Genomic DNA, 24,403 nt, shown 5'->3' on the forward strand with positions numbered 1-24,403 from the left:
CTCACTGCATCAGTGTCCCCCGGTTGACTCGTTGCTTTGTTCGAGGGTGGAGCTAGCTCACTCGGTACTCCATACCGTCAGCGAGATGCATACAGAAGTATACAACCTCCTCCACTTTGCATTGCGTGCCTTGCGCTAAACTCTGAGGGCGCCCGAGATGAAGTCACCATCCGTGTCCATGTCGACCGTCACTCCGGCGGAGTTAACGAACATTATTAATGATGCTCGTTGATACTCCGTACGGTCGCCAGAAAGGCGGGTTCCAAATCCAGGTGCAATTTCTCCCTCCCGCGCCAGTGTATAATAGTCAATTGCTCGGCAGCACCTTGTTTGTCGTCTTGCTCAGTGAGGTTTGGCAGTCCTCTGCGTTTCTTCCTAGAACTTCGTCACCTTTGAATTTGTTCTCTTCTTTCCTTTCCAGCACATCAAATTCATTCGACAGAACAAGTGCCATCAATCTTTTGAGACCTTGACATATTTTCACTATGTGGGGGAGTGGTGTCGATGGCGATGCCCTTCGAAGGGCTGAATCGTCCATGCAAACGCACCAGCCGCAACCCGAAGACGAGCGATATGTAGCCGATGGTGGTGAAGGGACGTGGGGGGAGCGTCGAGTGGAAGACGTGACCGAAGATGAAGCACTCCACGAATATGAGGCTCTCCGGCACAATCTCATGCAACTACACAAGAGCAGGACTGGCGGATCACAACATAGTCGGCCTCTCACAGCAACGAGAAGCAGATCGAGCGCTGTCCCATCGAGAGCGGATCAATCGCGGAGGTCAATGCGCGAACCTGATGTCGAAGCTGGCCGCCACGTTTCCGAGAAGGACGAACGCGACGAGGAGGGCAACGCTGGCGATGACGACAACGACGAAGATGACGCCGATTTCGAGCTCGGCGCGTTCATGCGCGAGGGGTACTTCGAGAAGCGGACAGACGAGGCTGGCTCCATGAAAAAGGTCGGCCTCATGTTTGAGAATCTGACAGTCAAGGGCACTGGTAGCAAGGCCACTTTCGTGCGAACAGTGCCGGACGCCATCATAGGCACATTTGGACCCGACCTGTACAAGCTGTTGGCCAGGTTCGTCCCCTTCCTCCGTCCCAAGGGCATGCAGACGCGTACTCTGATCCACGATTTCACCGGCTGCGTCCGTGACGGCGAGATGATGCTCGTCCTCGGCCGGCCTGGCTCTGGCTGCAGTACCTTTCTGAAGACAGTCAGCAACAATCGCGAGTCATACGCCTCGGTGGGGGGCAATGTCTCCTACGGCGGCATCGACGCCCAAAAGCAGAAGAAGCTGTACCGAGGTGAGGTCGTCTACAACGATGAAGACGACATTCACTTTGCGACCCTCAGCGTGTGGCGGACTCTGACTTTTGCCCTCATGAACAAGAGCAAGAAGGCGGTCAAGGAGGATATTCCGGTCATCGCCAATGCCCTCATGAAGATGTTTGGCATCAGCCACACCAAGTATACCCAAGTCGGCGATGAATACACGCGCGGTGTCTCGGGTGGTGAGAGGAAACGTGTTTCCATTGCCGAGACTCTTGCATCCAAAGCGGCCGTCATTGCTTGGGATAACTCAACCCGAGGCCTCGACGCGTCGACCGCGCTCGATTACGCCAGGTCACTGCGTATCATGACCGATGTGAGCAACCGAACGACGCTCGTGACCCTGTACCAGGCGGGTGAGGGCATCTACGAGACCATGGACAAGGTGTTGGTCATTGACGACGGCCGCCAAATCTTCTCGGGCCCCGCCAGCAAAGCGAAGCAGTACTTCATCGACCTTGGCTTCGAGTGCCCCGAACGTCAGACGACCGCCGACTTCTTGACCGCTGTCACGGATCCCAACGAGCGTCGCTTCCGGCCTGGATTCGAGAAATCTGCGCCCAAGACAGCCGAGGAGCTGGAAAGAGCCTTCCGCGAGTCGCCCAACTACCAGGAGATGCTCGAAGATCTCGAATCGTACAAGCGAAGCCTGCATGATTCGGACTTTCAGCACACCAAGGATTTCGAAGGTGCCGTGCAAGAGTCCAAGTCTAAGCACGTGTCCGAGAAATCGCCATACACCGTGCCCTTTTACAAGCAGGTTATGGCTTGCACCAAGCGCGAAGGATGGCTTCTCCTCGCTGATACGGCCACACTTTGGACCAAGCTCTTCATCATCATATCCAACGGTCTCATTGTCGGATCCCTCTTCTACGGCCAGCCCTCGAACACCGAGGGTGCGTTCACCCGCGGTGGTACTGTCTTCTTCTCGATCCTGTTCCTGGGTTGGCTGCAGCTCTCCGAGCTGATGAAGGCCGTCTCTGGTCGCGCCATTGTCAAGCGCCATGAGGACTATGCCTTCTACCGCCCCTCGGCCGTGTCCCTCGCTCGTGTTCTTCTGGATTTCCCTGTCGTCTTGTTTCAGACCATGATCTTCGGCATCATCATGTACTGGATGACCGGTCTGTCGGCAGACGCGGGCAAGTTCTTTATCTACATGCTCTTCATCTTCACCACGACCATGATGGTCACGGCGCTGTACCGCATGTTTGCCAGCTTTTCGCCCGAAATCGATACCGCTGTTCGCTTTTCTGGCATTGCGTTGAACCTGTTGATCATTTTCACCGGCTATGTCATTCCCAAGACTCAACTCTTGGGCAAGTACATTTGGTTCGGCTGGCTATACTGGGTGAACCCCATCAGCTACAGCTTTGAGGGTGTGCTGACCAACGAGCTTGTCGGAAAGACCATGGAGTGCGCGCCCAGCCAACTGATCCCTCAAGGCCCAGGAGCCGACCCTCAATACCAAGGCTGCGCCATTGCCGGCGCTGGTGTCAACGGTCAATCAGTGACCGGTGCTGATTATCTGCAGGCGCAGTACAACTACAGCCGCTCCAATCTGTGGCGCAATTTCGGCGTGCTCATCGCCTTCTCCGTGCTTTACATTCTCATCACAGTCTTTGCGACTGAGGTGATCAACTTTGCGCAGGGCGGCGGTGGCGCTCTGCTTTTCAAGAAGACTCGCAAGTCTGCGAAGCAAGCGCAAAAGGCAGCCGCGCCAGCTGACGAGGAGAACTCGAACAGCTCTGCGTCAACTGTTGTGGCCGACAATGCTAGTGTCGCTTCTGAAGAGGCTCTCGAGCAGCTGACGGAGAGCAAGTCGATCTTCACGTGGCGCGATCTGGAGCTGTCTGTGCCGTACATGGGTGGACAGCGCAAATTGCTCAACAAGGTCAACGGGTACGCCAAGCCTGGTGTCATGGTCGCACTGATGGGTGCTTCTGGTGCGGGAAAGACGACGCTTCTGAACACGCTGTCGCAGCGTCAAAACATAGGTGTTGTCTCTGGCGAGATGCTCGTCGACGGTCAGGCTCTTGGGGCAGACTTTCAGCGTAACACGGGCTTTTGCCTCCAAGGCGACCTCCACGACCACACGCAGACTGTTCGCGAGGCCATCGAGTTCTCCGCGCTGCTTCGCCAAGACGCTGCCACTCCTCGCGCGGAGAAGATTGCGTATGTTGACAAGATTATCGGCTTGCTTGAGTTGAACGACCTGGAAGATGCTATTGTCGCTTCTCTGGGTGTCGAACAGCGCAAGCGGTTGACCATTGGTGTGGAGCTAGCTGCGAAGCCAGCTCTCCTGCTCTTTCTTGATGAGCCTACCTCCGGTCTTGACTCCCAGTCAGCCTACTCCATTGTTCGTTTCCTGAAGAAGCTCAGTCATGCTGGTCAAGCGATCATCTGTACCATCCACCAGCCAAGCAGCGTCCTTATCGAGCAGTTCGACATGGTCCTTGCCTTGAACCCCGGTGGTAACACCTTCTACTTCGGCCCCATGGGGGAGAACGGACAAGAGGTGACAAAGTACTTTGCTAACCGCGGCGCCGTCTGCCCTCCCAACAAGAATGTCGCCGAGTTCATCCTTGAGACGGCCGCGCGACCCCACAAGCGAGAGGATGGCACAAAAGTCGACTGGAACGAGGAGTGGGCCCGGAGTCCTGAGGCGCAAGCTGTTCTCGAGGAAATCGACGGCCTCAAGCAGACTCGCAGCCGCGCCGTCGCTGATGAGCCAGGTAAAAACGATGGCAAGGGCGCTGCCGAGTTCGCTGCTCCGGTTGCTGTCCAAACAATCGAGTTGACGAAGCGCATGTTCAGGCAGTACTGGCGCGATCCTTCGTACATGTACGGCAAGCTCTTCATCTCGGTGATCATGGGTATCTTCAACGGCTTCACCTTTTGGCAACTCGGGTACAGCATCCAGGACATGCAGAACCGCATGTTCACTTGCTTCCTCATCGTCACCATCCCCCCAACCATTGTCAATGGTGTCGTGCCCAAGTTTTACACCAACCTGGCACTGTGGCAGGCTCGCGAGTATCCATCTCGCATCTATGGCTGGGTCGCATTCTGCACTGCCAATATTGTCGCCGAGATTCCGGGTGCAATCGTTTCCAGCGTGTTGTATTGGGTGCTCTGGTACTGGGCAACGGGCCTGCCTGCTGAGAGCTCTGTATCAGGCTACGTCTTCTTGATGACCCTATTGATGTTCTTTTTCATGAACAGCTGGGGGCAGTGGATCTGTGCTTTTGCGCCCAACTTCACTGTCATCTCCAATGTCAGTAACAAATAACCCCCTGATTGATGGCAAGACTAACTTCGAGACAGGTTTTGCCTTTCTTCTTCGTCATGTTCGGTCTCTTTAACGGAGTCGTACGTCCATACGCATCGCTCCCTGTCTTCTGGAAGTACTGGATGTACTACGTCAATCCTTCGACGTACTGGGTCGGTGGCATCCTCGCTGCGACCCTCCATGATCAGCCCGTGGAGTGTTCCTCGCTAGAGACCGCCATGTTTGATGCCCCGCCTGGCCAGACCTGCCAGAGGTATGCTGGATCGTTTGCTGAGCAAGCGGGTGGCTATCTGTTGAACCCTGATGCGACCAGCGGGTGCCAATACTGTCCATATGGTTCCGGTGACCAGTATTTGCAGACCCTCAATATTCAGGCGAGTGAGAAGTGGAGAGACTTTGGTATCTTCCTCGCCTTTTGCATCTCGAACTGGGCGCTTGTTTACTTTTTCATTTATACCGTCCGAGTCAAGGGCTGGAGCTTTGGTTTCGGATATGTTTTTGGTGGTCTCGGAAAGGCGGTCGACAAAGTCAAGAAGTCGCTGCAGCGCAAGAAGGAGGAGTAGAACTTGGCGAACCCGGAGTTGGCAGAGAACAGCGACAGAATCTGCTTCGTAGCGAGCATTATAACATGATAATATTGCAACATATGCGCATTTCGACCTTCGGAATAACACAGTGTGCATGAAGGAAGGTCTAAAAGCGAGCCAAAGTACGAGCAGATGACTGGAGTTTGCCTTTGGGGTTTGTTTGTGCTGATAAATTGCCCCGCCACTCAAGTGTCGCCTTTCGAGCCTTTTTCAAGGTATCTAACCTTACCTAGGTTGGGAGTAATAATGGCGCGAAGGGTTGGTCGTTCTTTCCTTTGGTTGAACTCGAGGGCACTTGACGATGGGATACTACCAACGAACGACTGGATAGAAGTGCCTTCGCTCCATCTCTCTTCCCCGGGCCATTATATCAGATTTGGTATAAGGTACCTAAGGTACCTTGTTTTGATTCTTCTGAGTGCCAGGCACTTTATCATCCCATCCTTTGCACCGTCCTAGCTCACCGACCTACCTCCAGCACCCGGAGCAGGTGCCAGTGCTTTACGGTGAATGTGACCCTGGTTCCTCCTACCTTACTTGTCACTTGCCTTTCACACTCTTCCTTCTTGCCCCTTCTCCGCTTCTCCCAGACTTTACCTTACTCTTGCATCTCCAGTCTCGTGTGCCTCGACGTTCCGCCTCAAGACTTCGGGATGGCCGATCTCGCCAGCAATCTTTCCGCTGCAGCGGCGGTGAGTATGAGTGTGACCTTTACGCTTTCGAAGACTAAACAAGAAATCATAGCAAATGCGTTATGACCTAGGTCGATACCGTCAAGAAGAGCTCCCGCTCGATAAAAGCAGTCGTGGCGGAAATAATTACAGCGATCTTGTCCACAACAGGAAGCCTCCCAAGATCGCTCAAGGATGGGGAGGCATGTCTTCTGAAGCACTTCTTACCAGCGCAGTCGCTAACGGTTTTGATCAGTCTCAATTGATGATGCCGAGGCGTACCAAACACGTGGACTTGCCCATGGAGACTCTAGTTGGCAGAACGTTGCAAAAGCTACTCCGTACTACATGTTCTTCCTCATCTTTCTCTACGAAGTACGCTGACACTCGCAGCAAAATTGCAACTTCCTCGCCCCGTCCGCCTGTTCACACGGCCTCGGTCACCCCACAGCAACTCAGTGAGTGTGTTGGCGCTTGGACCTGCGCGGCAGATCCAAACAATCCGCTGCGCACAATCGTTTACAGCGGCAAGTGTATCATCAGTGGCTCTCTCCAAGTCAGGTTTGAGATCGCAATGGAGGACGAGCATGATTTTATGGAATATCTGTGCTTCTGGGCATCTGCCACAGATATGCGGCGTCATGCTATCACAGACATCTCGACCCCAACTCTAGAGGGAGGGGTTTGCCGCTTCGAGACACTTACGCACAAGAAGAAGTACAGGATCTATCTCAGAAATCTAGAGCAGACCAGGGGATTTCAAGAGGCCCTTCTCGAGATAAAGGAAAATATGAGGGACGGGGCGCAGCCACCGCTCGAGGTTGATGCTGCGCAGGAGGTTGTTCAATCACGTCCTGTCCACGACATTCAGCCTCTCGGTTCCCAACTTTCAGCCCCTGAAATTGAGACTAACAACACGCTGATCGACATCAATACGCTAAATGAGGAGAACACCGCCTTCGGCTCTTTGATGGAGACGAAAATTGCTGCGCTAGTTTCGGCTCTGAGGGAAGTAGTGAGTCTTTCGAACAAGCATGGGGGTCTTTCGAAGCACAGCGCCCTCATAGCCAACATCGCTATGCGCCAGTTCCAAGATCAGGATCACAATGACTGGGAAAATCCCTTCCAATGCAAGGAAACAGTACTCGGGCTCATTGCACGCATGTCTTCATGTTCTGGAGATAAGAATGGTGGTGAAACTGCCCATCAGTCTCGGCACGGGCGACCAGATTCAATGCGCGGCTTCGATTCGAGGGTCTTCAGCGCGAAGGACATGGAAGAGCGGCGACAGGACGCACGTGTCCCTTTGCATGGCATGAGCCAAGATCCAGATGTTCAAAAGCACGTGTATCGCCCAGGTCAGTATGGTATACCGCCGTGGTCCACAGTCGCTGACTTGCAACAGGCGCAGACTTGAAGATATCAATGTCGCCCTCGGTACCACGGAAGAATATCGCCACGTCAGTGCCGAATGTCACAAGAATGACAGAGCGATTGGCAGCCATGACAATAAATCCCGGACTTCCAGATGCTAAGGCAGCTCGTCAACCCGAGATTGGAGAGAAACTGAATGGCCAGTCCAAGGGTGTCACAGACAGCCAAAGCGTGACTACAGTCAACGAAACCTCGCCTTCCAAGACATGCTCCCAAGAAGCCGCGGGATTCTTGGGATCAAATTCTTTGCTATCGGATCACATCCCCATGTCTCCTGAGATGCCACAAATGAACAAGGTTGGGAAAAAGCTCACAGACTCGATGTAGGCTTGTTGAGGGTGGAAGCTTCGTCTCGGGGACATAAGGCAGACAGACAATCGATTGGAAGGCTAGGATGTAGTATATTGCCTGTGGTCGCGTTCGTCTTTATTGCAATCCTGTATCTGGAGGTATCGTCGTTGTCATTGCGCTCGAAGTTCATGAGTGATTTGAAGAAGAATCAATCACCTTACAGACTTTTCCAGACATTTAGTGAGGAACATGCCCAATAAAGCCCTCGTTTCCTCATCAAATCCGTGGCTCTGCCCTTCGCCCTGCTTCAGAACTTGCTGGAGGAAGTCTGTGGCTTCACTGTATCGCCGGAAAAAGTACAATTCTTCTGCCGCGTACAGGACGTCCTGAATCTGGTGCTTCTTGGCTCCCTTCTCAACCGGCAACTTGACAATATTGTGGACCTAGAAATGTCAACGAGACATGTCACTTGGATTTGCTGGTCGTCAGTTTGAACCGACCTCTCCGTTTTCAACTTTGACTCGATAGTCTCTCCTCACGGCTTGGTACGCTTCTTCAGACTGGCCTGTGCGATCGCGAGGTGGCTCAGTCTTGGTCGTCTCTTCAGGTTCGGAATCGGACAGGGTTATTGAGAATAAGCCTCCAAGTTCTGGATCCATGGCGATGATGGGAAGTGCCGTGTGAGTGTGTTGGTGCTTGCTTGGTTGACGATAGAATTTGAGGTGTAATGAATGCCCCACGGTCGGATTTGACCCTTCGTTGAGACTATACGTATTGGATGTGGTGGGACACATAGAGACAAAGGACAGCTTGCGTTGAACATACGAGAGCATTACAGAGAATTTCATTCAATATAGTAACTCACTAGACGAAGGACGGGAGCACTTGTTTTGTCCTGGGTTTATTTCACTCGATTATTCACAGTCCTTTGGACGCAGCGTAACGCAAACCCGTGCCACTATGACAGAAAAGAAGTTCTGGGAATAATCACTCCCTTAGAGTTCCCCGAAAGGATTGTGACTGTAAGGGCAAATACCGAAAACCCGCAGCTGTCCTCCAGTCACAGTTACCTATTGTAAGAAGTCTAACATTTCCGTCAGGAGTTGACGGTGAAGGGCCTTAACATGAAACTTAGCGACTATATAGGGTAGTCAAACCAACGTACCGCCTACGAGGCTCCAGAGTTTGGAGGCATGACCTCACTAATAGGTCCGGTGCATAAGGTAGTCGTCGTCTGGCTTCCCTGTCGATACAGCAGCATCATTTTCGAGCCAGATCAGATACAAGATGACCTTCAAGCTGTGTGAATCAACTAGCATCTGACATTGTGGGTAGATTCATGTCGCAAGAAGCGAAGGTTGAACTGGCCAAGGCCACTATCGTCGTGGCGCAGTACGCGGCCATCCTGGGACCTGGTCTAGCCGCCGCCGACAAACCCACAATCCGGGGTGACGATACCTGGGGCGATTCAGCTCGCCATTTTTCTTGGGTTGCTTGCCTTGTGCATTTCTCATCGTGTCGTTGCAATATCCCCTTCTTTGAGCGTTCAACCAGCGTCCCTACCATTTTATCGCCATGGCTGAGAAGCAGGAGGAGACTCCCGTGCAAGACGAGAAACCCAACGTGGAAGCTAGCTCTTTGCCTGCGCCGGCCCCAGCCTCGAATTCCGAGAAACCAGCCGCCGAGAAGAAGATCTCCCGCAAGCCGGTCCGGCAGTCTTTCATCGACATTGACAAAAAGAACCCACGCGATTTCGAGGGTGAGGTGAAGACGAACAATGAGCTTCCCTCGCTAGGCACAATTAGGGAGATTGAAGATTACATTGTGCTGGATCGCCATGGCCGATCACATGCTTTCAAGTCACTCTACAGCGGCAACAACGTTGCACGCAGGGTCATGGTGATATTTATACGGCACTTCTACTGTGGTGTAGGTTTCGAGACGCCTTTGACCAGCTTCAGCTGCAGCTAACACCTCTAGATGTGCCAGGACTACATACGAACGCTGTCCGAGACGATCACACCCGACTCCCTTCTCGCCCTGCCTCTGAGCACGTTTATCGTCATCGTTGGTTGCGGCGACTCTGCGTTTATCGATGACTACGCAAAGACCACGAAATGCCAATTCCCGATCTATACTGATCCAAAGCGATCATTGTACGATGCCTTGGGAATGCAGCAGACGCTGAATCTTGGGGGCAAACCAGCGTACATCAAGCAGTCGCTGCTGCAGTCCACAATGGCCGGGATCGCCCAGGGACTGAAAGCAATTCCGTCGGGACTGATGCTCAAGGCCGGGAACCAGCGGCAGGTGGGCGGTGAATTTCTGTTCGAGCCGGCAGACATGGTCACCCCCATCGGCACGCCCAAGGAGCAGAAGCAGCAGCAATTTGGGGCTCCCGACGCCGCTGGCGGCAACAGCAGGAGCCAGAGCGGCGCGGACGATGATGACGAGGTACGCGTGGAGGAGAAGAGGGTAACCTGGTGCCACCGCATGAAATCCACCCGCGACCACTGCGAAATGCCCGAGCTTATGGAGGTTCTCGGCATGAGTGCCAAGCAGCACAACAACGAGAAGGAAGAAGAGAAATGGGACAAGGCATCGAGGAGCAGAAAAGGGACCGGGAACAGTATGGCGCGGCAGATGAGTGAGCTCAGTGCGTTCAACGGAGTTGGACCAGCAGCAACCTCGCCGGTCGAGGCACCAAAGCAAGATGCTTGAACAAGAGGATTTGATCCGGCGTCTATGTAGCGTTCATCTATTCATGTACCCATTGCCCATCTTCTTTGCTCTGTACGACCTCGTCCACAGGCAGCCTCTTGTCCAGGATCTCTTGACCGTTGACAAGATCATTTTCTAACGCCCTCTTGTCGCCTTCTTCCAGAGTGGACACGATGCCGGCTCGTACGTGCCGTTCTCTCAACCGTCGCCGCGCCACTTCAAAGTCGACCTCGACAAACCACACCTCGTCAAACAGAGACTTTGCATCTTTCCACAGGGGCTCGTTCAACGCAACGTAATTGCCCTCCACAATGATCACCCGGTTCTCTCTGCCGATATAGATGTCTCCCGGAATGGGGTCTTTCCGTCTGTGATCGAATGTCGGCGCTACTATCGCCTTGGTAGGGGGTTTTCTCAGATCAGTCACCAGATCCAAGTAGGCATCTACGTCGAACGTAAATGCCGCGCCCCGACGCGCGTGCGCCTCCTCAGCATTTGGCATGGCGGAGAGTTGCTTTCGCGTCAGATGGTAACCGTCCATGGATATGGCCTGGGCGATTCGAGGATCGTCCATAGCCTCGTTGACAGCTTTTGCGACGACATCGGCCAGAGTCGTCTTTCCTGAGCCTGGAATACCTGCTATGCCAATGACTGTTCTTGTCAGCCATGTTCCTCGAATGAGAAAGGGTCTGTCATTGACATACGGAAGCGCTTGTCTGAGGGCAGATCCTGGAGTTTCTTGAGGACCTTGTCCACCAATTTTCGAGTTTGGGTCTCCATGGCAATGAATGCTCGTTCTCGACGGTTCCTGATGTCTCGTTCTTGCGCGCTCAGGCTGTCATGAATTGAGCTTGAAGTTATTGAAGTCTTCAGGTTGGAAGAGTGAGAAGCCCAGGCTTGCCCCCACGTCACAGGGGCTCCACCAGATGCGGCTTGATGTCAGTGCAAGGAGGTTCGATTGTACGAGCTCTCATCAACAGACGTGGTCCATGATGTTTTCCCAAGGTTATGATGAACTTCAGCGTCTTCTACACACGGAGAATCGCACTGAAGCGTATTTCAAGTTCCAATACCCAGTTTATTTCCTGCACATGATGGTGGCCAGCTTCACGAGGCGGTTCCTTTATACCTGCGAGCAATTGCCAATGATTTTCCCACTTCATTCATAGCGCGGCATCCCACAAGCATAAATCGTGTAAAGCTGGATTTTAATCTTTCTCTCGATACCACAGGCCAGCAGCTTCAATAGGGAACAGGCGACAAATAGACCCTGCACTCTGTTCCTTGTCCTCGCCACCCTAGCGCGGGGCCCCATAGGCGGGCACCCAGGTGCCTAAATAAGTATCGCACCTAGGTGCCCAAATAAGATTCCTTATATAAGCAACGGCCACTATAGCCCGGCACCTTTATTATTAACTTATACTATTTTAACGCCTTATAACTTCTACCTTAATAGCGGTTCTTATTAAAAAAATAATATCGTAAGATCTTTATTTAATTCGAACTTATAGCCTCTTATTCTACGAATTTCCTATTTAGGCTTAATTATATCGCGTTATTATTCGTAATAGCTATATAAAGAAACGTATATTATTATTACGGCCCCCTCGCTTATAGTATTATAATACGGTATATATATAAGTCGTAATAGAACTAAAAAAAAAAGGTATAAATCCTCGCTCTTTATATTAACTTATTACTTTACTCCGATACAAACCTAGATCTATTAGACCTAGCTAGCGCGTCTTATAATAAAGAGACGGATTAAAGCTAATACTAAGAACTATCGCTAAATATAAATTTAAAAAAGACTCCTAAGAGTTAATAACCCGGCTTAGATTAGTAATTACGAATAGCTATATCTTTAATTTCTTTAAGTATCCGACGAACGTAAGCGAGGCTAGCTACCTAGCTTTAGTATAAAGGATATACTAGCTTATAATTATTACGCTAAAAAGATCTTATTTTTTAATTATTAGACTAAGTTATTAAATTAATCGTAATCCTAATATATAAGGGTATCGCGGAAGTAAATAAAAAGGGGAAGCTAGGTAGGTAATTAAGTAGTAAGTTATATATAATAAATATAGGCTAAGGTAAAGGTCTTAAGCGCGAGGAATTAATTTTGTATATAAGGCTATTAGCGATACTTAAATACGCTATTAAAGATATTACTAGCGTTATTATTAATAACGCTATTATTAATAATACTATTATTAATAACGCTATTATTAATAACGCTATTATTAATAACGCTATTATTAATAACGCTATTATTAATAACGCTATTATTAATAACGCTATTATTAATAATATTATTATTAAAGATATTAAAGATATTATTAGTAAAGCTATTACTAAACGTGCCTTTCGCTTAATTTAAGTATAATACCTCGTATAATATTTATTATTCCTCTATATCCCTCTCCGCTATATCCTAAAAATCCTATATCCCTTATCTATAAATAGATCTACCGCTAGCTATTTCCTTAGCTATATTAATAATAACCTAAACCTTAACTCGCTTATCCTCTTTCTTTTCTTAGTCTAAATAAGCTATTTATTCTTCCTTAGTTTAATCCTTACGTAGCTTTCTTATAGTATATTACTTACTTATCCGCTTATAATTAAGATAATATTTATATACTTTCTTACTAAAGCGTAATAATAGGCCTATCGCTTTCCGATATAGCTAGTTAATCTTTATACTACCTTATAGTAGCCCTTTATACTAGGCCTCTCGATTAATAATATATCGTTTATATATAGCGTATAGATAGTTATAGCGGAATTATAACTTTAGCGCGGGCTCTAGCTATAGTTCCGGCGTAAGCTCTAGCTATAGTTCTAGCGCTAGTTTAAGCCTTAATACTAGCTCTAGCACGAACTTTATTAAAGAAGTCGGTAATAATACTAGCGGCGGCAGCGGCGGTATAGTAAGGTTATTATAAGGTTATAATAAGGTTAATACTAACGCTACCCCCGGTATTAACGATAGTATAATATATATATAGCGTAAGCGATATAGCCGTAATACCTTCGTATAGCTAACCTTACTATACGCTAAGTATATAAGCGCTACCCTAGCTCGTATCGGTGCCCTAGAGGCTTCCTTAATAGCTTTAAATACGCTTAGCTCGCGGTAAGTACTTATCTTTAATAGCGTTAATCGCGCTATAGCCTAATTAAACTATTATTATAGCTCGATAAGGAATTATAGCCTCTTTTCTCGCTAAAGGTATTAATATATATAGAAATATTCTAATAAGAAGGGGCGCTATTCTTATATAAAGGGCTTAAGTATATAAGCGTAAGGGAGTCCGAGTAACGATATAAATTATCCTATATAAGTAAGAAGCTCCGTGCCTAATATAAGTAACTTCCTTTAGTCCTTAACTTTCTATAACGCCTCGTATAATATCTAGCCGTATACGGTATTATATAGCCTCTTATTAAGTTTAATAAGTATACGAAGTTATTACCTAACTTAATTCTCCCGAAGTAAGGCTAGCTAATTAATAATTACGCGCTTAATTAACTTCTAGGTATTAAAAAGATCTAGCTAGCTTATATTAAGATAGATCTTAATTAGCTAGTAAATACCCTCGCTACGGGATATAACTATATTATCGAAGTATATATATTTATTAACTTAGGCTTTTATAAGCCTCTCTTTATATAGGTCGAGCTAGATTTCTATAATATAATAAACCTCTTAAGTATATATTATAGTATAACGATCCCTAAGAGCTTAGAGCCTTTACTTAAAGGTTTCGTTAAATATAGAGGCGATTAGCTTATATTATATCTTATAGAAATCCTTCTATATAAGTTAGCCCTCCGGCGCGCTAATACCTTTTTTTTTAAAGCTCGGTAAGTAATATAAAAGGACTACCTTATTAATATACTAAAGGTATAATAAAGATACCGCGTTAGGGAAGTAAGAGGCTATAATATTTATATAGGTAAGGTAGTGATCGGTAAGGATAATAATTAGTAGCCTTATACCGTAGGTCTCGTATATCGAGCGTAGCCGGTCTAACGCTTATATATAGTCCTCTTCCTCTTCCCCGCTAAAGAAAATAAAGGCGATATAGAAAGACTATTAGTAAGTATTAACGCTAACTATATCGAGTAAGGGTATCCGATATTTATTAGTCTTATATATATAATTAAGAATAAAGGTATCTAAGTATATACTTAAGTACCCTATCGACTTTAGATACGTAAATAATATAGCTATAACTTAGCTAGTATTATCGAACCGGATACGATTCTAAAAGCCCTTATTCTCGAGTTTATTAGCTAGCGCGTATATAGTACTCTCCCCCTCTTAAAGTTCTCTCTTACCTCGCGTAATATAATTATAGATATCTTACTAAGTCGCTAGTATATTAAACTACGTGCGTAAGTAAGTCCGAATATCCCTCGGCTATACTCTAACGCTCGCGAGATTATTAATTATAGATCTATCGGTATCGGATAATTAGCGATAGATTAAATAGGCCGTAATATCGATACTAGGGCTATAATTATAATACCTAAACTTAGTATTATCGCGATATATAAGGCGCTAGACCGACTTATTAAGCGACTCTTTTATAAGGATCGAGAATTTATATCTTATCCGCTTAGAGGTTATATTCTATACGCGCGGAATAGATATATCTAGCCTTACTCCTCGCCGATTATAGCTAATATATATAACCCGCCGACCGCTCGATATTATTTTCGACTTCGTGCTTATAAATATATAGCCTCTAGCGGCTACCTATATATTAGCGGCCTAAATAAGGGCTTCGTGGGACGGATAATCGTTCTCGGGGGGTAAAGTATTATTAATAGATACTTTAAGAGTGTTACGACCCGACATACAACCGCATGCGCCTCTTACGTGCCCCCCGCTTTTTTCCTCTTATTATACGTTACCCGTATACCACGTAGAATAAATAACTATAAGCGACTAGCGACTATAGTCGACTATACTATAAAGGCGCTCGTAGACGATAGTCGCCTATCGTCGACTATATAATATTTACTTAGTATATAGGAAGCCTAGCTTTATTATAGCTAGTCTCTACTAGCTCCTTAGCTATTAATATAATTATCTACGTAAGATCTACTATCTCGTATATAGACTATAACCCGACCGCTTAAGTTAATAATATCCTAGTATACTTAGTTTATAAACTAACTTTAGATCTACCTACCCTATAGCTAGCCTAACCTAAACGTTATATATTAATAGCTCTTATTTAATATACTACTATATTAAGGTACTTAAGTAATACGATATTATAGCTAGCGAATCTTCTAAGATAACCCTTAAGTCTACCGATAAGGGTAAAGCTACGGCTAAGTATATTAAGACCTCTTAAATAGCTTAGTCTATAGACTTAGACTCGGACGAGTCCGATAACGAGGACACGAAGATCCTTAAGGGGTAGATCTAAGAGTTATAAGGGTAGCTACGGTAAGTCCTCGATATATAGGCCCGCGATAAGTAATAGTACGACGAAGCCTACCGTTCCTTCTACGAAGGAATAACCTTATAATAGTATTAGGCCGCCTAGCTAAGAAATAAGATAAATAGCGTGAGTAATAATATTATTTGATAGGCTACCGGCAAGGACCTAAGAGAGATTATAAAGCCACGCTAACTAGGATTATTCGATAGTACGACTAAGGACCTTTAAGGGTTCCTAACTTAGGTTAGAGCTTACTAATAGTACTTCCTATCTATCCTTCGTACGGAAGAAGATAAAGTACGCTACGCGGTAGGATATTTATTAAGAGCCGCTCTCGTATAGTTCGAACCTACTCTTAGGGACTTCGTAACTAATACTTACTAATACCGAAAATAAGAGACGAAAGATATCTTCGCGTACTATAATAACTTTAAAGAAATATTAAAGGCGACCTTCGGGACTATCGACGAAGAACGCCTAGCTAAGAACTAGCTAGAAGCATTAAAATAAAGAGGGTTAGCCTTAGATTACGGCGCCTTATTCACCTAAATCGCGTCTAGAACTACTAAGAGTGAAGGAGATAAGATAGCCTCTTTCTACCGAGGTCTTAAGGACGAGGTTAAGGACGAGCTATATAAGGAAGACCGACCCGCTACCCTCGCGAGCTATATCGCGATAGCCGTTAAGATCGATAACCGATAATTCGAGCGATAACGCGAGAAGAAGGGATAGTACTTTACTAATACCTTAAACCGCGATCGCAATAGTAAAAACCGAATCTACCTTAATATAGGACGACCGCGATTTTACTAAAGTATAGCTCTCGGCGGAACCTATACGGGACTAATAGATCTCGACGCGATAGGACGAAAGCTCGCCGCGATAGATAAAAAGAACCTTACCTACTATAACTACGGTAAGAAGGGATACTTTACGCGCGAATACCGTTCCCTAAAGAAGGAACGAAGCTAGGGCTAGAAACTAGTCCCTAAAGGTAAGTATAAGTAGCTAAATATAATTAGGTCCGGATATAATATTAGCCCCTTATAAAATATAGTATCCTCTAGGGAGAAGGAACGATAGAAGTTCCTCGAAGAAATAAGGAAGGCCGGAGAAGAAGTAAGAAAGTAACCGGTACCTTACGAAGCGTTATACTAGTTAGGATACTACGACGATAGCTACCTAACCTATCGGGATAGTAAGGAAAACTTAGGATAGTTCCCTAAGGCACTACGCGGGTCTCGCGTTCTAGCTATAATACATAAAGTTACTATAGGACTAGGGCAGTACCCGGATAACGTAGATAAAGAATTATCCGATACTAACTCTATAGATAGCGGCGAAGAGCTCTTATAAAAGAAACGGATACTCGAAACTAACCTATTACACGAACGAGTAACCCCACGAGAATAGATAAAGGTAGTAATAGATCGGTACGACCCTCTACCGTAAGGGGAAGATCTCTAGATAGTTATCCCCGCTTAGACGCTAAATAGAGGAATTAATTAGGTAATAGACCGAAGAATAGTCTTAGGAGACGACCTATATATATACCTAGATATACTAAAATACTACGAACTCTTATAGATTTCTTATATATATTATTTTTATAAAATATATATACTTAATAAAGGAAGGTATTAAGTTTACTTAATTAAGGGACTAGCTACCCGCGTTATTAACGACCTATACGAAAAATATAAGGCGGAGTTCTATGAGTATATATACGTAGAACCTAGCATAGGATATATAATACTAAGGTAGTTAGCGAAATACCCCGAAGTATGCGCACGAGACTAGAAGACGTGGCGTAGATACTAGTTAGTAGACTACCCACGACACGCTAAGGTAAAGGTATTCGATTAGTATAGGACTAGGGAATAAAAGGAGATAGAAGAGCTCCGACGATACGAGAACGCTATAAAGGTATTACTCGGTATTAAGATAGTTAAGAGTAAGGAATACGCCTTAAGCTATAGATAAGGGTATAGGGGATATAAGAAGTACCCTAACGGTATAAGATTACTATTCGACCCTACCGAATAAGCGGACCGAGACTATATTAACTAGGGTAAGATAAACCGCGAAAGATATACTAGAGCGAAGGAAACGCTACGCCTACGATATAGGATCGGAGCACGAGAATACCTTATTCCGTAAGGAAAGGCATATATATAGTATATTATATATAGGTATTACGAAGGATATATATTAGACTATGGAGTTTATTACTACGGGTATATATATTACCCGTGCGAAGAGGAAGGGAAATAATACCCCTCGACGTACCTAGAGTCGTACGGTAGTAGCTACGTATACGACCCTAAGGATAATACTATCGATATAGAATACTACTTATTAAAAAACTATTAACGTCGCCTATAAAAAGGGCATAAGACGACGAAGAAAACCTAAAGACCCTCTACTCTATAAAGACAGACGGAGGATAGAAAACGGTTTTAGAAGTCTAGATTAACGGATATTGCCTACGAGCATTATTAGATAGTAGAGTAATAAGAAACTATATCTTACTAGCGGTAGTTAACCGATATACGCTACTATAGAATTATAAGGCTCGATTATATAAGCTTTTTAATATCGAAGGATAAAGCTTTAATTATAATAGTAGGACTATCGACCGCGAGACCGATTATCTTAACGTAGCGATATAAGGATACTATAAGATAATCGTCTTCGATATTATAGACTTATATAAATACGATATAATACTAGGTTACCTATAGTTAACGAGAAGTAATCCGGTAGTCGATTAGCGTACTAGCTAGTTAGCGTGGATAAATACGATAACGCGATAATTATTATTTAGCTAGAAGAAAGCGAATATTCGCGACGACTTAGCCTCTAGAGTATCTTTATAGGAAGATATAAGCGAGCCGAAGTAGGCAAAAGCTATAGTATCGACCGAGAAGGCGTTATAACCGGGTATACGATATAAACAAGGAAAACAAATTATCGCTAATATTATATAAAAGATATTCGAAGTAAACTAAGCCCTATAAGAAGAAAAGAAGAAAAAACCTACGATAGAAGAAGAACGAATAAAGAATATACCTCTAGAATATCGTAAATATAGTAGGTTATTTAAGGAAACCCTCGAAACGGGTATTCCCTAATATAATTAATAGGATCACGAAATCTATCTTAAAACCAGAACCTCGACTAAATTCTATAAACTCTATAACCTTAACTAGAAATAACTTAAGATACTACGAGAATATATCGACGAAATACTTAAGAAGGGCTATATTCGAACCTCTACCTCGGAAGTAGGATACCCCGTTATATTCGTGCCGAAGAAAAATAGGAAGCTACGATTAGTCGTGGACTATCGGTAGCTTAACGATATTACGATTAAGGATAGGACACCCCTGCCGCTTATTAACGAGCTTAAGGATAGACTTTATAGCAAGAACTAGTTTACCGCTCTTAACCTAAAAAGAGCCTATAACCTAATCTATATAAAAAAGGGAGACGAATAGAAAATAGCTTTTCGCACTAAGTTCGGTCTATTCGAATATTTAGTAATACTATTCGGCCTTACTAATACTTTAGCTACCTTCTAACGAATAATTAATAATATACTTAGGGAGTACTTAGATATCTTCGTTATAGTATATCTAGACGATATCCTAATCTTCTCGGAGACCCTTAAAGAATATAAGGAATACGTCTATTAGGTACTAAAAACACTTTAAGATACGAACCTCTTAGTTAACCTAGAGAAGTACGCGTTTTATATATAAGAGACTATCTTTCTTGGATATATAATTAGACTAAACGAAATCCTAATAGAATAAGCAAAGATTAATATAGTTAAGGAATAGCCCCTACTAGAAAATAACCTTAAGGAAGTATAAGTATTCGTAAGGTTCGCAAACTACTATCGGCGCTTTATACGCGACTTCGCGAAGATCGTAGTACTACTTATAGAACTCACGAAGGGCAAAAAGGAGTTTTACTTTAGAAAAGAATAAAGGATAGCTTTCGAAACGTTACGAGATAGTATAATATCTAATACTATACTTATAACCTATAATCCCGAAAAGCTACTCGAATTAGAAATAGACGTATCGGACTACGCTATAGGAGCGTAGATTAGCTAACGAGATAATAACGGTAATCTACGACTAATCGCCTTCTTTTCGAAGAAACTCCATAGTGTTACGACCCAGCATGCGACCGCATGCGCCTCTCACGTGCACCCCACTTTTTCCTCCAATCATACCACCACGTATGAAGTATGGCTCGCGACCTCACCGTGAGCCTACGCTCCAACATCAACGCATGGCTCACTGGATCACGACGCTCCCGTGAGCCCTCACTTTCACAAACTAGTATATAGGAAGCTACGCTTCACTATAGTCAGTCTCTACCTAGCTCCTTAGCTATTAATACAATTATCTACGCAAGATCCACTATCTCGTATATAGACTGTGACCCGACTACTTAAGTTAACGATATCCTAGTGTACTTAGTTCAAACCCGACTTCTATTCTATCTACCCGGTAGCTAGTCTAGACCCGAACGTCATATATTGATAGCTCTTATTTAGTGCACTACCGTGTCAAGTACTTGAGCAATACGACACCATGGCCGATATGGAGAACGGCAACGCTAGGGACCTTGGCGAGACGATTAAGCCTAAGTCACCTAGACCGTTCGATAGTAACCTAGGATAACTAAACGGGTTCTTGACTTAGCTTAAGATATACCATCGATTATTCCCTACCAAGCTCGCCGATAACATAGACAAGATCCTTCACGCAGGAACATATCTCACCGGCACGGCCTTAGCGTGGTTCGAACCACGTATAAGGGATTTTATAGAGACTGCGGCCAACCTCTAAGACGACGAAACTCAAGCTATATTCGCAAGCTTCGAAGGTTTCGAGAATACTATCAAGGACGTCTTCGGGAATGTGGATAAGAACCGGGTCAATATTGAGACCCTACGAACCCTAAAGTAAACGGGATCTGCTGCGGACTACGTATCAAAGTTTCGATAACTATCTAGCAGACTCGGATAGGACGACGAACCCCTTATGACCTACTTCTTCAATAGTCTAAAGTTAGAGGTCCAGGAGTAACTCTACGACAAAGACACACCTAAGTCCCTCACGGAGTATATCACGAACGCGATTAGGATCGATAACCGACTGTACCTGAAGCGCAAGATATTGGGAAAAGGGAGGAATATAAATTAGTCGTACCTAAACTTCAGGAATAATAGCAACGGGGGACGTCGCTACTATCCAAACCAAGGACGCCCCCGATAGTAGAACATAGCATGGGCATATACGATAAACCTAGGACCCATAGACCTGGACGCCATGTAACGATAACTCGCCGCGATAGATAATAATAAGAAAAACTCAACCTACCACAACTGCGGCAAGCCAGGTCATTGGAAGCGCGAATGCCGCTCACTAAAGAAGGGGCGAAGCCAGGGCTGGAGACTAGTGCCTGAAGGTAAGCCGAAGTAACTAAATATGACTAGGTCCGGCTACGATACGAAGTACCTAAGCTGGTCTAAGGTGCCATGCCCTAACCAAGCAGCCAACACGGAAAAAATGCCAAAGAAGGTTAATAAGCAACCTATGAACCAACCAGTGGCGCACGAAGCCCTACACTAGTTAGGATGCTATGATAATAACTGCTATGCCTATAAAGGCGGCAAGGAGGAATCGGGATGGTTTCTAAAAGCCCCGAAGGCAAGGACCCTTACTATTATATAGAAAATCACCATAACCCCTGAGGATAGCGATGATTCGGGAAGCGTTATAACCGATACCCTAGACTACGAAGAAGAACTACTGTAGAAGAAAAGGATACTCGAGACCAACCTGCTGCACGGACGAGCAACCCCACGAGAATAGATAAAAGCAGCGATAGATCGATACGACCCCCTGCCGCAAGGAGAAGACCTCTGGATAGTTATCCCCGCTTAGACACTAGACGGAGGTATCAACTAGGTAATAGACCGAAGAACGGTCTTAGGAGACGACCCACGTATATACCTAGATACGCTAAAACACTGCGAACTCTCATAGATCTCTTGTGTATACTACTTTTGCAGAACATATACACCTAACAAAGGAAGGCATTAAGTCTACCTAATTAGGGGACTAGCCACCCGCGTTATTAACGACCCATACGAAAAGCATAAAGCGAAGTTCTACGAATATATACACGCAGAACCTAGCATAGGATATATAATGCTAAGGTAGTTAGTAAAATGCCCCGAAGCATGCGCACGAGACCAGAAAACGTGGCGCGGATGTTAGTTAGTGGACTGTCCACGACACGCTAAGGCAAAGGTATTCGATTAGCACAGAACCAGGGAACAAAAGGAGATAGAAGAGCTCCGGCGACACGAGAATGCCGCAAAGGCATTGCTCGGTATTAAGATAGTCAAGAGCAAGGAATACGCCTTGAGCTACGGACAAGGGTGCAAGGGATGCGAGAAGCACCCTAACGGTATAAGATTACCGTTCGACCCTACCGAACAAGCGGATCGAGACTATATTAGTAAAGGAAAGACAAACCACGAAAGATATACTAGAGCGAAGGAAACGCTACACCTACGACATAGGATCGAGGCACGAGAATGCCTTGTTCCGCAGGGAAAAGCATACACGCAGTGTGTTACACACAGGCACTTCGAAGGATACACACTAGACTACAGAGTCTACTACTACGGGTATATATATCACCTATACGAAGAAGAAGGAAAACGATATCCCTCGACATACCTAGAGTCGTACGATAGCAGCTACGCATACGACCCTAAGGACAATAACATCGATATAGAATACTACCCGTTAAAAAACTATTAATATCGCCTATAGAAAGGGCATAGGACGACGAAGGAAACCCAAAGACCCTCTGCTCCGTAGAGACAGACGGAGGACAGAAAACGGTTTTAGAAGTCTGGATTAACGGATATTGCCTGCGAGTACTATTAGATAGTGGGGCAATAGGCAACTATATCTCACTAGCAGTGGTTAACCGACATATGCTGCTATAGAATCACAAGACTCGGGCATATAAGCTTTTTAATATTAAAGGACAAAGTTTCGATTACAATGGTGGAACCATCGACCGCAAGACCGATTATCTCGACGTAACGATATAAGGATACTATAAGACAATCGTCTTCGATATTATAGACTTATATAAATACGATATAATACTAGGTTACCTATAGTTAACGAGAAGTAATCCGGTAGTCGATTAGCGCACTGGCTAGTTAGCGTGGATGGACACGATAACGCGACGATCACTATTCAACTAGAAAGAAGCGAATATTCGCGACGACTTAGCCTCTGAAGGATCTTCACCGAAGGACATAAGCGAGCCGAAGTAGGCAAAAGCCGTAGTACTAACCGAGAAGGCTGTACAACCGGGTATACGACACAAATAAGGAAAACGAATCCTCGCCAATATCATACAAAAGATGTTTGAAGCAAACCAAGCCCTATAAGAAGAAAGAAAAAAGAAACCTATAATAGAAGAAGAACGAATAAAGAATATACCGCTAGAATACCGAAAGTACAGTAGGTTATTCAAGGAAACCCTCGAAACGGGTATTCCGCAATATAGTCAGTGGGATCACGAAATCTGTCTTAAAACTAGAACCTCGACCAAGTTCTACAAGCTCTATAACCTCAACGAGAAGTAACTTAAAATATTACGAGAATATATCGACGAAATGCTTGAGAAAGGCTATATTCGAACCTCCACCTCGGAAGTAGGATATCCCGTTATATTCGTGCCAAAAAAGAATAGGAAGCTACGACTAGTCGTGGACTATCGGTAGCTTAACGATATTATGATTAAAGATAGGACACCCCTGCCGCTCATCAACGAGCTCAAGGATAGACTTCACGGCAAGAACTAGTTCACCGCTCTTAACCTAAAAGGAGCCTATAACCTAATCCGCATAAAGAAAGGAGACGAATAGAAGATAGCTTTTCGCACCAAGTTCGGTCTATTCGAGTATTTGGTAATACTATTTGGCCTCACTAATGCTCTAGCTACCTTCTAACGAATAATCAACAACGTACTCAGGGAGTACCTGGATATCTTCGTTATAGTATACCTAGACGATATTCTAATCTTCTCGGAAAACCTTAAAGAACATAAGAAACACGTCCACTGGGTACTAAAAACACTTCAAGATACGAACCTCTTAGTTAACCTAGAAAAGAGCGCGTTTTATGTATAAGAAACCGTCTTCCTCGGATACACGATCCGACCAAACGAAATCCTAATAGAATAAACAAAGATTAATATAGTCAAAGAATGGCTTGTGCTAACAACGCTTAAGGAAGTATAAGCGTTCGTGGGATTTGCGAACTATTATCGACGCTTTATACGCGACTTTGCGAAAATCGCAGCACCACTCACGGGACTCACTAAGGGAAAAGGAGAATTCAAGTAGGAAACGGAGTAACAAAGGGTATTCGAAGGATTGCGAGACACCATACTATCAAATATAGTACTTATAACCTATAACCCCGAAAGACCACTCGAATTAGAAACAGACGCATCGGACTACGCCATAGGAGCGCAAATTAGTTAAC

At 45.4% G+C, this 24,403-nt stretch overlaps 5 protein-coding genes across 5 annotated transcripts; 3 read left to right on the forward strand and 2 right to left on the reverse strand.

The window, feature by feature from the left end:
- Positions 1 to 9: 9 nt before the first annotated feature.
- Positions 10 to 5,286, forward strand: F5Z01DRAFT_652148 (ABC-2 type transporter-domain-containing protein). Its single transcript, XM_046263266.1, has 3 exons — positions 10 to 97; positions 148 to 4,610; positions 4,661 to 5,286. Exons 2-3 carry the CDS (start codon positions 486 to 488, stop codon positions 5,186 to 5,188), a joined length of 4,653 nt encoding a protein of 1,550 aa, XP_046119718.1. The 5' UTR covers positions 10 to 97; positions 148 to 485; the 3' UTR covers positions 5,189 to 5,286.
- A 579-nt stretch (positions 5,287 to 5,865) lies between these two features.
- On the forward strand, positions 5,866 to 7,869 carry F5Z01DRAFT_699611 (uncharacterized protein; the record flags this gene model as incomplete). Its single annotated transcript, XM_046266391.1, has 4 exons — positions 5,866 to 5,904; positions 5,957 to 6,341; positions 6,375 to 7,241; positions 7,289 to 7,869. 4 exons carry the CDS (start codon positions 5,866 to 5,868, stop codon positions 7,642 to 7,644), a joined length of 1,647 nt encoding a protein of 548 aa, XP_046119719.1. The 3' UTR covers positions 7,645 to 7,869.
- Positions 7,821 to 8,267, reverse strand: F5Z01DRAFT_673085 (uncharacterized protein; the record flags this gene model as incomplete). Its single annotated transcript, XM_046264894.1, has 2 exons — positions 7,821 to 8,051; positions 8,109 to 8,267. 2 exons carry the CDS (start codon positions 8,265 to 8,267, stop codon positions 7,821 to 7,823), a joined length of 390 nt encoding a protein of 129 aa, XP_046119720.1.
- A 668-nt stretch (positions 8,268 to 8,935) lies between these two features.
- F5Z01DRAFT_557830 (AhpC/TSA antioxidant enzyme-domain-containing protein) lies at positions 8,936 to 10,348 on the forward strand. The gene is made up of 2 exons (XM_046260680.1): positions 8,936 to 9,537; positions 9,589 to 10,348. The coding sequence occupies exons 1-2, from the start codon at positions 9,184 to 9,186 to the stop codon at positions 10,327 to 10,329; spliced, it is 1,095 nt and encodes a 364-aa protein (XP_046119721.1). The 5' UTR covers positions 8,936 to 9,183; the 3' UTR covers positions 10,330 to 10,348.
- F5Z01DRAFT_557835 (P-loop containing nucleoside triphosphate hydrolase protein) lies at positions 10,348 to 11,298 on the reverse strand. Its single transcript, XM_046260681.1, has 2 exons — positions 11,034 to 11,298; positions 10,348 to 10,980 (listed from the first exon to the last, which is right to left on the reverse strand). Exons 1-2 carry the CDS (start codon positions 11,107 to 11,109, stop codon positions 10,367 to 10,369), a joined length of 690 nt encoding a protein of 229 aa, XP_046119722.1. The 5' UTR covers positions 11,110 to 11,298; the 3' UTR covers positions 10,348 to 10,366.
- Between the last annotated feature and the right edge of the window lie 13,105 nt (positions 11,299 to 24,403).

Source organism: Emericellopsis atlantica (assembly GCF_019669845.1).
Source record: "Emericellopsis atlantica unplaced genomic scaffold F5Z01scaffold_9, whole genome shotgun sequence".
Taxonomy (NCBI): Eukaryota; Fungi; Ascomycota; class Sordariomycetes; order Hypocreales; family Bionectriaceae; genus Emericellopsis; species Emericellopsis atlantica.